Source organism: Zootermopsis nevadensis, unplaced genomic scaffold (assembly GCF_977971745.1).
Source record: "Zootermopsis nevadensis isolate Lab colony 2312 unplaced genomic scaffold, Znev_1.0 Znev_ptg000011l, whole genome shotgun sequence".
In the NCBI taxonomy this organism is placed as follows: Eukaryota; Metazoa; Arthropoda; class Insecta; order Blattodea; family Termopsidae; genus Zootermopsis; species Zootermopsis nevadensis.
Window position 1 is genome coordinate 2519629 of NW_028259143.1, and position 14449 is coordinate 2534077.

At 36.5% G+C, this 14449-nt stretch overlaps 1 protein-coding gene across 2 annotated transcripts in view; it reads right to left on the reverse strand.

The window, feature by feature from the left end:
• The window catches only part of LOC110839591 (uncharacterized), a 120863-nt gene extending 107446 nt beyond the window's left edge, over positions 1 to 13417 (reverse strand). For both annotated transcript variants that reach the window (XR_015534670.1, XM_022083949.2), the window contains exon 1: positions 12599 to 13417. Coding sequence is in view for 1 of the 2 variants with exons in the window: in XM_022083949.2 (XP_021939641.1) it covers positions 12599 to 12671 (73 nt within the window). In the remaining variant the exon portion in view is untranslated. The remainder of the gene's footprint in view (positions 1 to 12598) is intronic.
• Positions 13418 to 14449: the final 1032 nt, after the last annotated feature.

Here is a 14449-nt window from a genome sequence, read left to right on the forward strand (position 1 = left end):
CATTTGCGCACGCGCAGTGGCCATGCGGTCTGGCGAGCGGAAGTTCCTGATTGCGCTTCGATGCACACGGAACTCGGATGACACAATTCGTCATAGCTTTAATTACTGGGGATTTTATTTCTGTCTTATTTCCTAGCGAAGAACAGGCAGTCTCTTTGTTCATTATGTTTTGTCAGAGTAGGAAATGAGTTGAAGGAAATGTAATTCACACGAGAGATACATGTACTTAATTACACTGTGAGGGAGGAAATGTTCTTTCGCAGTAATGGCACCAGGTTTAATGCGAAGCATCGAGACTGCTCTCTAAAGTAATGCTTAAGTAGGGGAATAAGAAAATTAAGTCAGAACGCAAGAGGTACAGATAATGTATAGAAAACAACGTCATGCCTTATATATTGCACAGTTATCTTTACTGTTCTGCTGAGTTGATTCTTCCTCAGTTTCTCCATATAAATTCCGTGATATTACTTGAAATTAGGCCACGATCGTTTCCTTCCATATCCTTTGAACTTCAATATTTATCCTGTTACTCTAGTGTGCATCGTTAAATGAATCACAAACGACGAGATATGCCTTATTTTACGTCGTATTTCTGTGTATTATGTCTAATACCATTACTTGTATTCGAAGATTCTTGGTTCGTATCTTGGCCTGGATATACATATTTCACGATTTTTCTCAGTTCTTTAAGAGGATTGTTAGATAATATCTAATAATTGGTAGTGACAACTTCATCCTCTTTACTTTCAAATGTTCATAAATAGCAATTATGTCTTTAACGACGACACTAAACTTGATACAGAGTTTTAAATAATTTAGGATTCATCTAGCAGTCGAATTCAGAATTTACAAACACCCTACTCGCCAACGCAATATAATCCATGCGAATAATAACGCATCGTTAAATATAATAAAAAGGATGGTTATTTTGTGATGTCAGCCAACCAGATGTTCACATAAAAGGAAAAAAAAAATTGTGTCAAACATGCTTAAATTACAGGAGAATTATGTAGGATTCATATATTTTTCAGAAAAACCATGTCGAATATAATTAAGTTATATCTTAACGAAGAATAGTGTTTGCTGGTTGTTACAACTTTTATTTATGTTCCAGAATGTTCGTTGTTTTTCTTCTTCGAAGCGGAAGAGGTTAATGAGATATAAATGTGGTATACAAGTCATGTGATTCTTAGATGTGGAGCAGCATATTGTATTTATGGCAGTACTTTGCAGAATAAATCGGGAACTGTACAACTGCTGGCGTAAATTATGTTTCAAACTGCTGTTTCATAAGACGAGAAAATCAGTTTGAACACTTGATGGTAGAGATTTGTGTAAGTTGCGTCTGGTAATATTTATGAAATTTCGTACTAACATTTTAAACATTTTATAGAAGTTTGAACACTTATCTAACGCGTTTAACATAATTCTATTTAAAGTGTTATTCAGGAAATTATTAAAGAAATCAGCTTTGCAGGAACATACGAACAAGTGAATATTATAATCGACTTTTAAACTTTTACTCCAATTGCTCGTACTGGCAGATAAGTTCGCCCCACGTTTTAAAGTTGTTATAAATTATATGATTTTCTGAAATAACATCAAATAAATAATTTAGGCTTTTAGTAGGTTAAATATATATTTTGGTAGTCAGTCATAAGAATAAAATAAATCCATAGTTTCATTAGTTTGCGGTAAAATAGAAGGTCTTGTTACTGTTTTTAAACTTTTCACTTCACCTGAAATAAAACAATTGTGCTAGACACATATACTTGAAAACAATGAACGTCAAATTGTTTATTTTTTGATGAAATGTATGAAACTATAATCTGGTTATAATTCGTCACGCTGTGTGTGTGGTTATTTGTGCCCGGGGATATCAAATGAGTCCATGGTTAAAATATAGTACTCACAATAGCTCGAGTGTCAGAGGTTATGTCCTGTTTGAACAACAACCATTTTAAATGTAGTAGGGTTAAGAGTTTTTGGGGTCAACAACGTTACATACAACGGAATTATAAAGCGTAATGACGCTCCGTGAAGCATCCCAACAAATATGGTGCGTGTTGTTAGAGTTGTGATGGTTTACAGGCGCATCAATGTTAGAAGTTACACGCGACATTTCAAGTACCAGAAATTAAAGTTAACATTACGGAATAAATTATTCTGTTTCCTCTAAATTAAATGCACTGTATGCCACAAGAGAAGCGATGTTTTTAGAGGATAATATTAAGACGAACTTCTAAAATAATTTGACGGAAATTCATGTAAGTTGTTTAACATGCCTATGTGTGAGTTTAAATATGATATTTATGTGTATATGTTTTTTTTTGTAGTGTTCTGTCTGACGACAGGTCCATATGAACAGGATCCTTCCATCCTTTTCTCGGAATGGGACCTGTTCATATACGTTCTTGGCAGATGATCCAGAAGTGGTTTGCCATTGCCTTCTTCTGTGTGTGAATGGAGTAATTGTTGGGATGCCACGGAGAAACCGGGGAAGCCCCCGGAGGAAAACTCCGTGTTACCTAGACCACGGCCTTGCCAAACACAAGTTATAAATTCGGGCACCGCCGGGAATCGAACCCGAGACCCCAGGATTACAAGGCCAGCGTTCTAACCGCTTAAATTCTGTTTTTATTCTTTGTACTTTTTCCGTGTTATGCCAAGTAATAAAGTTCTCATGTGGTCCGAGTCGTATTGGGCACCTGTATTTACGTAACATGTTTAGTTCTGTAGAGTTTTGACCCAGAATTATTTACGTTTAAATAAAGTCATGCTTATAGATCCAAAGTGAAGACTATCCAGAAATGTTGGCTAAAATTGTCATTTTATCTTGTTTCAGATGGTGAGTACAATTACACTTTTACGTTGAGACGAATACGAAATCACGCCATCTTTATTATTAGGAAGGCGTAACGAAAGAGTGCCTTATGAAGAGTTTAAGGGCAGTCGAAATATTGGGTAAGCAATTTTGGATTTTGATACAATTCAGACATGTGAAATATCCTGATTTTGGTGCTGATTTCCCATTACCTACTAATTGTTATTATTTATACTCAAAGCAAGTGTCTAGCATAATTAGTAAATTTTAGTTTTTACCGTATCACTTATAACGACAGAAAATCTATATATTTAAGTTCTTTGCGGACAAATTATAGATTAATTTATTTGTTGCCTTGAAGTTGAACATCCTGCGACAAGTAATGAACTGTAAATCTATTCTCAGTAAATGGTTGTAGGAAATAAGTTCAGGGGATGGTTTTTGTGCGCTAATCGAATTCCAATAGATGACAAACTTTATTTGGATAAAGACGACTACTGATGATAATGAAAGTTTTCCTCTTAATTTTAAACAGGGGCAGTTTTTGATATGGCGTAATCAAGGCTGTGATATGTATAATTGTTTCTTCAAGCGGAAAGATCAGACATAATATTAAAATGAATCTGTTGTGATCAGTTAGGAACTATTATTTTTCTCCGCAGAGTAGAACAAGGAGAAACAGATATTCATTGATGCTATGAGGCAAACAACACATCTTGTTAATATCTGTAATTGAATATTACGTACAGTCTTTATACACCTCGTATGTTTGACGATTATTCGCTTACCATAAATCCTGAATTCTATTTTTTGATAAGTATTTTATTATTAAGCGGCCTGTTTGTTGTAGGCTTCTAAATATTTAAGTTGGCAAATTTATTTATGTTAATAGGACACATTGCATCAGAAAGAAACTGCTTATAATTTATAAGTTTTCTCAATAGAATATATATTTGACGTTATGAATACGAAGAAATATTAATTTTATAGTTGCCTACTCGTTATTTTTACGTGTATTAACCAAGCTTGTGCAGAATCCCTCCTTTCACTTTGCATATTCTGGCTTGGAGTACTTAATAATCCTGTGACTGAAAGGAATTCATTTCAATGTAAAGGAGCCTTGGCACTGACCATTAACTTACCAAGGCAACGGCTTGAACTCGTAGAGCTAATGAAGACAGTAACAAGCTGTGTGTTGTGAAATGTCGCTAGAGAGAGGTTTCTGCATTTACGCGTGTCAGATAGACATAACTTGTCTTAATAATTATAAATGCGGTCCTTGACAGTTCCCTTGCAAATGTACATCCATTTGCAAGTACAGTTTGCTTATATGACATTAGCATTTTTAAGCCCATATGTCCTTAATACTACAAATTGATTCTCTGCTCCAAATACTAAATGTTTTAAGGGATACTATCGGACAAGTAAAAATTAGAGAATTTAAGTTCCGCCGAGTTTCGTTTCAGGTACGGAAGGTTTATTTTTTCTACTGAATCTTGTGAATATTTCTGAAAAAAATTATGTGAAACAGAGCTTCATAAATTGTATTCTTCGTAAAATATTATATAGGTGAACAAATGAAGGATGGGTTGGGAGATGAGAAATGCACACTGAATTTTGATAGGAAAATTTTAAGGTAAGGAATAATTGTGAGACCTAGGTGCTGATTGGTGGATAATATTTTAATGGGTCTAAAAGAAATATGGTGGGATGATGTGTACTCTATTTATCTGACTCAGGGTACGGTTGCTGGTTGATAGCTGTCTTCTGGGTTGTGTAGTCTGGTAGAATCATATGAACGTTTCAGAGGTCCTTGCCGCCTCCATCATCAGGGCGATGAGTGACTTATGATGATGGAGGCAGCAAAGACAGCCATCTTTGTACTCACCGTCATGAGAACCTCAAATCCTACTTTTGTAAGTTGTCATATACAGGTTTTCATGAGCACTTAACTGAAAAGTATTTCGGCTAATGGTAGATTGATTTTTATGGTTTTTAAATGGGGACAAGATGTATTTCCTTCGGATTCTGCAAATGTGATCGACGTGTTTGCACTTGAAACGCAACAAATTATTAAAAGTGGAATTATGCTTGCCGGTAATAACGCAGACACGAGCTTTACATGTTAATAATACAGACCCTAATCGGAAAACAGAAGCGGAGAGTCGCTGCCTCCTCTTCCGCCTTACCCCCCCCCCCCGGTTCAGTGTCGGCACTTTATGTTCATCTTTGGATTAGAGCCAGTCTCATGCTGAGGTACGTTTTGCCTTTACTTTACGAGGGGAAGTTGCGTTTCGATGTAACAAGTACATTTCTCACGTCTTTAGAATGTTATTTCCCTGTTTTGTTGTTGTTGAGAGTCTTTCATTCTCAAAACGATTACATTATCCACAAAAGTTTAATGACTATAGAATTTATCGAATTTACTGTACATAATTAGCACAGGTCATTTCGATGCTGGAGTATCGATATATCGATCACACGATTGCTAGAATTAGGCGTAGGCTTATATACGTCATTAATTTTGAGATGACAACTGTTCATATTACTTGCAATTAACCATTCTGATTAACATTTCTCGTAAACAATGTATTCTGCAGCACCCATGAGAGACATGAAAATAAATATAATATTTAAGTTAGAAAACATGAAGAGAAGATACAGTTTGGAAATCCTACGTATATACGGAGGATAATATTAAAATGTACCTTAAGGAAATACGGTGGTTCGGGAGGGGTACAATAGCCGAACTCTTGTGGACGTGATAATAAGTGTTAGTGTTTTATGAAGATGGATAATTTCTTGATTATCTGAGTGACTAAGGGGTTTACAAGGACTCTGCTCTTACGTAGTTAAATCAGTCCGGTCTGACATTAGCTCTGGGTGTTTGTAACCTCACTCATTGCTCAAACATTAAGTCCATAAGCGAAATTCTCCTGTGTTATACTTCCAGTTACATTCTGTACGTAAAACAGCAGGGTTGAAACAGAATGTGCCCGAAGCTAAGTATGAGTGCTGTATCCGAAGGTCTGATCGTAACTGCGTGTTCTTCCACACCAGTCAGTCAGTTATCAAAGAGAATTACTGAGGCCCGTAAGGCAGTGTCTGCATGGACAAGCTGAAGCCGGTCTTATCTGAAGACTTTATACTCTTGAACGCAGACGCAGTCAGATTGCTGACTAATCGCCCGATTCGCTGCAACCCGTAACACAGTTAGAAGCGTAAACCATAAACGCACATGCAACTTTTTCCAAGAGTGTATATACAATCGGTGATTAGGCATAACCTTTAAAACGATATCTACGAACTGTTTCACTTCGTATTTTTGGGTTTTTGTACGGTTCTCGGACAAAACAGCTATTATTTTCTTAAACGGAATTAAATACTTCGTCTACGCAATGGTAAAGTGTGGTGTTTTCTTTGGGGTACGGACTGAATTCTTAAATATTATTTAGACGTATTTCGGTTTCGAAGTGTTAAAAACTGGGCTGTGGAGTCGGTACTAAAATCTCCGACACCGACCCCGACCCCGAATCCTTCATAAAATCTCAATATGTATTAATTAGGGTAAACCTACTTAAATTGTTAATGACACCGTAAGAGATTTCATCACCACCACGTTAATCATCAGCCTACATCTTAGACTTATAACCCATATTTAAATATAAGTCTAATGATTATTGCAGAAATTGGTACCGGAGCCAAAGTTACGAAGTATTATTCTCACACCACGTGTCTCAACGCGTCGTTGAATCTCCCTAAGCGTGAGGCGGCCGGCGTCTCACACGGTATAGAAATTGTTCTTAAGATTTTATATCGAGTTCCTAGTCCGAGTCGGCATATTTTTACCGACTCCACCTAAAATTGCTTACGATTCCGACTGCACAGCCCTGGTTAAAAAGGCCGCTTTCTATAGAAGCCCAAGTGTTATTTTCTGAAATTCTGTAGAAATCCCTTGCCTTGTACATGCATCTAAGTTTCCAAACTTCTAAGAGACAAGAAACTGGTTTGAATGAAAGGGAAGGTGGAGGAACTTCCTTTTGAACACGAGAAGGCCGGAAACGATATTTGGTGTGGCTACCTCAGCAGAAACTCCCTCGGGAATTTGTGTCCTATGTGCCTGGCAGCCCTCCGTGAATTTTCCGTCCTGCTGGAAGCTGACAACATCGCTACTAACCTTGTGAGCTGTTCTGAAAGGTCTAACAAAACCTAACCTAACCTAACCTAACCTAACCTAACCTAACCTAACCTAACCTGTGTTTGGCTAAGGCAGCTCATTCTAGAACTTATACCATGTTTAATATATCATTGTTTTTTCAAGTATAAGTTCCTTGAAATTAAGATTTGTAAATGATGAAATTGAAAGGATATTCAAGTATGTGCCTGAAGTAAACCACGACCACTTCTGTATTTCCGACCTCCGGAGCGAGGATTGCACTCGAGACCTCCAGAATACGAAATGCCATTCTCCTCAGAGTGACGGATTATGTAATATGACCAGATGTATTTTTTTTTACCTTTCGAGTGGGTGAGCACACTAGGTAATGTTTTGTTACATGCGTGAAATTTCATACACTTTGCGCGTGATAAACAGTTGACGCTGTTGAATGACAAGGGATGCTGCGACTTGGCTTTAAAGTCGTGAACACGTCATGAAACTATGTGTATTCAGAAATGTCGGTGTGGCCATGACACTAGAAAGCTAAAACATGTAATACACCCGAATAATTCTGGCAGATACGATTGTGATCAGGTTTGTAACATCCAATATAGTTACGCAACTGGTGTTGCAGTGATGCCTCGATAAATCTAGAATCGATAGAACAATATGACAGCAGCCAAATTCTCACGGTATAAACACAAAGGACCGCTTTAAGACTGGGCGTTTCGATAACACAGTTAAATCGAGATGGGACAAACAGTACAGGAAATATTTATGATGAAACATTTGATGTAAATTCTATTAAAACTAATTTTAATAATATGATTACTTTAAAGGTGTAATATTGTGGTTTTTGGGACGTTATATCCTAGATCAGGACTAGAGAAATTCTGCAGTCAGAATTTTGGAGAAAAATAGGAAAGATATATTTAATCATTGACGTGAATGACTCTAGCTGAATATAATAAGGACGAATTTTCTGTGTTTCTCATTTCATTCAGCAAACTTTCTGTGATCATTAAAAGAACTGAGTTCACACTTTAAAATATATTTATGAATATTCTTGTGGCCAGTTCTGTTTTTCTAGGAATTAAACTCTTTTTTATGATGTCATAAAAATTCCAAAACAGGTAATTAGAGATAACTGAGTTTACGAAAACAGCATTTTTTTTTCAACTCCACGCGTTCCCTGTTCTTAGTCAACATACGCTGTCCCATATAACTGGGGTCGGCAAACACTTGCGAGTAGAGACCGCTCTTTACAAACCAGGGTCAGTAGACTTAAGACAAGAGGGCGAACCTTGTGTTGGAAAAGCGATGATCCCAGTAGGGATAAGATCACTGGATACATGGAACAAAGCGAAGGTCACTCACAAAGAGAACGAATTAAGCAGCAGATAATCCGTGCTGATTGTCCGTCCACTCCAGTAGACTAGAAATGTGTTCTGTGTATCGGAACATGTTTGCCTACTGAAACATTGTTAACACACGCCTCTGTTCAGAGAATATTAATGCACATTTATTACAGACTTAAAATTGTTGACAAAATTATTCAGTTAAGACTGTTCTGGAATAACATTTATCCTGATTTATGTACATTTTTATTTTATTTCAAGGAACGTAATGAGACAGATTGGCTTCTAATTTGGAAATGACACAGAAGCGTTTAAGTCTATTAATTAATTTCGTCTTCGTTTTGCCTCTGCGAGCTGTTGTTGTAGGAACAATAGATGAAATTGCTGACGTAGAAAGTCTTGTCTATTATTCAGTCATTTTTCTTGCTGTATTTCATTAATCACACAGTAAGTTTGAAGCGAAACTTTAAGATATTAATGAGATAAACATTTTACACAGCATGTTTCACTTTAATCCCAAACTCGTTTAAACACAGCTGTTAAATCGTTTAGCGTAACGGGGTATGACACAGCAAGGGGTTGATGGCAGCATTATTGATTTATTCTTTGGAGTTTTGTTTATTTATTACATTCGGTAATTACGTTCACTATTTATCGTGTTATGTTGCCTCCAGAGACATGTGGACTCTTGCTTATCGATCAGTTAATGAAGAAATACACTTAATTGGACTTATTTATTCCGCATGAAGTAGAGTTCGTGTTCTATTAATATACAAGTTTCGATGACAAAGTTTACATCAGGGCAGTAAAGCACGATATTTAAGGTTACTTAAAAATAAAATTTGTTGTGTTTGTAAGAATTCTTTCTTAAGTAACTGAGACCATGAAACTTAAAGTTGTCCTATGGTCGATAAATCCACCTCCTCCGAAGGCAAACCACTTACACCCATCTAGCACTTGTAGCTTTACCTCCATTTCCCCATACGTCTGCATGTCCTGGTGATTAAGGCTTTGTTAAATCTTATGTGGTACCGCCTGATTCGACTTCTAATGATTAAGTGAAGTGTTTTCTTCGCGGTACGGTCTGGATTCGTAAATATTATGAAGACGAGCTTCGGCATGCCTCCCATGCAGCCCTCTCAGAGTAATATCAAAATTCCGCTCTATAGTAGCCCCCCCAAAATTAACGTAAATTATTCCTAACGCCACCCCCAAGGCCAATATCAAAATTCAAAATTAACGCAAAGACCCGAATCAACTCCCCCCTACCCTATTTCTTACCCCATCCTGTCTCCTAAATCCCCTGTCCTCACTAAACTTATTCATACCAGAAGGACGAGCGGGCACTGCCTGGGAACCTTCGTAGCCCACAACCAACTTTATACCCCTCCCCCATTTATAACAGTAGTGCCTATCGCTACTCCCCCCACTTTCTCTCTTCTCTCTCTCTCTCTTCGGCTTCAAAGGGTTAACCAGCTGATTTTCGTAATGGTGAGGTGTAGTGTTTTCTTCGCGGTACGGACTGAATTCATAAATAATATTCAGACGATCTTCGGCTTCAAAGGGTTAATTATCATGAACAAAATTGCTTTACTGTTACATGAGACCTCAAAATTTTGGGAGAAGGATAGCCATGTGACCTCTTACATTTGAATTTTGGGTACAGGAATGTTGTATGTAATTTTTGTTTCATCCGTTTGTTCTATTTCTTCTGAGCGTCGTTTTTATATTGCACGTTTTAGTGACTAAATGCACTCGAAAACAGAATTAAAGAAAGGAGTAATTTTATTTGACTTTGGAATACTAAGTAATTTTTTTTCGATGAGTGTGCATTGCAATATCTTAAATATTTTCCATAATCATGTAAGAAGTATTTTCATTCACACTGTAATTATTTTTCATTTCAAAATGTAATCATGATTATTCAAAAATGTTGTTCTCTAGTGGTTAAAACATTCTTTATTAATTTACGTCATGGTCTTATGTAATGTAATAACAGAATACTGGATTGGACTTAACTGGACTGGAAAAGACTATACGGGAACTGAAAAATTCAAATGCGTACCTGCTGATCAATAAATGAACTCCCAAAATTGATTTAAAATCATCGTCTCAAATACAGAAGGTTACTGTTGACGACATGGAAACACACACAGTTGACCAAAGGGAAGGGATTTTTAATAAATCACATCGAAAATTTATGCAATGCAGCTGGTAAAAACAATTCGCCCCAAGAGAGTCACATGTTTTTTGTCATCAGTGTTTGCCATCCGCTGTGCCTCACAGAATTCCCAGGCTTCCTGGAATATTTAGTAATGAAATGTGAATACTGTGTGAAATTCCCTTGTTGCATTCAAATAAGGCTTTACGCACATTTTGTCTTTACGTTGTAGCCAATAAGAGGTTGGGCATGAACTTACTCAGAATTACCGCGAGTGAACAATAAGATTCTGGAATGGGCGTGGTTTAAGTGATAATAAATAGTTTTAATAATGTTCAAAGCAAATTGCTGTAATGTTTATAATTTTATGTGTTACCGTCAGTGTACGTAATAAGTTTTATATTATATCTACTTCCAACACTCAATTAACAATGCCATTGTCCTAGAAATTTTCGATATTAATTACATCATCTGCAGTCGACATCTTAATTACAAATTTACATGGGAAATAGCTTTATATTTATATATTTTTGTTGGTTAAATTTTTGTCGATAGATTTACATTGTTTCTGTCGGTGCATATATGTGTTAGGTAAATTAATTTGTAGTTTGGTTTAAGATTTTAATTTTATGTTCAGATGTATATAATATGTATGTCCGCATGCATACATGAATGTGTATGTATGTGATTTCGTTTTAAACGAGAGAAAGCGGTCTGATAAAAACAATGAGCAACTTTTCTTTGGAAAATCATCCTCTGGGCTGGGCCAAGGATCGGCTACTTTGAGTGACGTTTTTCTTAGTTTCATAATCTGTGTAAGAACAGAAAATATTTTTAATGCAAAGTCTGTGAGGTCATGAGACTTGCGTATCTTACTACGATGTATATAATATTTAAGAATTCAGTCCGTACCACAAAGAAAACAGAAGTCTTCACAAATACATAGATCTATTGGTTAACGCGGTTTTGGGGAAATAATTCTTTTTTACACTGAGAAACATATGACCGCTATAAATACAGACTTCAAATTTACTAATTATTAAAGTATTTGATGCATGCAGTAACCACTGGGCTCTAAAGGGTTAATTCACTAACTGTAATAACACAGTTGTGTCGGTGTTTAGTAGGCTTGATTTTTTTTTCCATTATGAGAACCATATTTATGACTGTGTTTTTGCGCACACTAACAGAATGAAATAACATTCTCACTTTGCTTCCAATACGTGATTAATTCCACGTTACACGCATATGAACTAAAAATTAAACATTTATACGAGCCCTGAAATCAGTAACATTGTAGCGTGTGTTTAATTTGGCACTGATACATTAAATGTAAAGTCCTACTGTCAGTTATAATTTACAAGAGGCATCAGATCGTGTCCAGTGGCTGGCTTTTGTGTTGTCGGTGTTGGACCACGGAGTTAGTTATTTAGTTAATTAAGCTTCAGTTTTGAGGTGTTTTTAGCGACGCTTTCAGTTGGTTAAATTTGACCTATGTAGTGTTGAATGACAGGACGGATGATGAATGATGAAGCGGGAAAAACTGGGAAGGAAACGGACCCGGACAGTGTCTAAAAAATTTGCCTGGAGTAGCGTAGAACACCAGTCATGCCAATCTAGCTCTGGGGTGAGATATTAAGCCGAGACTTTCCTGATACGGAGCAGAAGTGTCAATCACTCAGCTGTAACGTTGATGTATGAGTCTGAACTTTCAAGAAGGTCAACTACGCAATTATGAAATATTTTATGAAAGAGACAATTCGAGTCTTTACATATGGATAGGAAGATGTTTGTCTTCTGTAGAGTTCAAATTGAGTGGGATAGTCAATACGACGCTGAGCGAGTCATCCTTGGTAAACCGTAGAAATTTGTCGTAAATTTAATTCTATTTTTAAAGGGTAAGAAGTCATATTTAATCACACATGATATATTAATGATTAAAAACAGGTATTATATCTGAAAGTAATATCAATTAAATGGTTGCTAAATTAAAAAATAAAACAAAACTTATTACCCAATTTTGTAATAAAAATATAGCGTACTTATATTCCACTGAAATACGATACAGTTTATTATAAAATGAAACAAACACTTACCTGTTATTAGGAAGGTATACACGAGAAACAGACGTAGGATGGTTTTGAAGTTGATCACTTTAGAGCAAATCATAATTGTATCACAAACAATCTTTTACCAGACTGTTATATGGCTTTTTTACACACGAAGCAACAGTGTTAACTGTATTTTTCACTGCATTATAAAATATTCCGTAGCAGAAATAGCCCGTATTTCACTTTGTTCTTAGAAACTGTATTATAATGTCTAACCGGATGTCCGTATATAAATTACTTTTCCGTTGAAAAGTTAAAAGTCCTGCTAATGTAATATGGAAGACGGGATTCAACACAGCGAAAACTTTGCACTGAAACACATCGTCACTATAAAAATGTCAAAGTGTCAGTTGTCACACCGGATACAACTTGTTAAATCTAACTGTGCTGATACCCTATTCGTTCCAACATTGACCGTGAACTGAATTCTGTTTATTATCTGAGGTCAGACAGACGCGATAATTGACAAAGACAAGAGGATATGTACGAGGCTTTTAAAATCGACGCGCTTAATTATATTATAATTGGAATTGGGGAATAATTCAGTAAAGGTTATTGAATGTAAATCCGGAAGGACAGAAGGAGGTTGACTTTTTGATTTACGGGCTTTGGGTTCGTGGGAAGGGTTTTTTTTCGATTTCTAGCGGATATGGTGGGCAACTGAGGATAACTTTGTCGTATGATCGCGTTAATGGCGCACAGATACGGTAGTGCTCGCTCGAGAATCACTAATGCAACTCGGTGGTTGTAATCCGACGCCACTCCGCCGGCAAACAGCCCGATGCGTCGCGGCGCCAACTTTCGGTTGGAACAGACGACGAACGTAACCAGGGGAGAAAGAGGGGGGGGGGGAGACGGACATAACGGCGCAGGCGCAGGAATTGTTATGTAATAGACGTGTTACAAATTGAAGAGTTCTGAAATCTCTTACCGAAAACGAAATGTAGCAACGGGTTTTTGCGCACGTGGAGAGAGAACTTTTGTTCTCTGACGTGTTTGTAAAAGAGGCAGAATTATTTGTTTCAGGGAATGTAATTGTATTCTGCCAAAGACTAGCGGTTGAGGGATGCTCCAAAATTATGCAAGCAGAATGCGCGATATTAAAGGGGTAACATGTAATTATGTGACGTGAATTGAAAGGTGGCGGTCTTATTTTATGTCTGTGAGAACTACGGTGAGCGATTTTAACGACACATGCCTATATAATTAAATATTTTGTCTTTTTTTTTTTCGAACGAATTTTGAGAGTTCGTGGATCAAGGTTTCGACATCGCTAGGTTAGGTTACGATAGTGAAACGTGTTACCATGGATACGCTGTGCAACAACGATTTAATTACGTCCTGAGAGCGAAATAAATTTGAAGTTAAATTCAAGTGAATATTGACTTGATACAGCCACCTCTCTCCTCATGCCAGCACTTTGCTTAAAATCGCTCATCTTCAGGAACAGAAATAATTATCCTCCTATTTAGTGCTCTGTATTCAAAACGATCAATTTACATGGAATTTACAAATAAAAATTCTGAACGTATTTATGTTTCCTGATATGTAAGTCTATCTTATAGCAACATGCTTTATCTCAATACTAAAAATATCGGGTTAGTTTTAAAAATTAATGTTCCGTAACGACGCGTTTACGAAATAAACGTTCTAGAAACTGCATTCTATTTTCCACCCCTTTTTTTTGCATTTCTTTCGAAAAATTCAAACGTGAATTTTGAATAGTTTACATCGTAGGGCAAGTATACTTGAGATTATCTACTAATATATAAAGGCAACTATGATTTCTGAATCTAAACGAATCATGTCTACATTTGACGCAACATAACTCCGAGC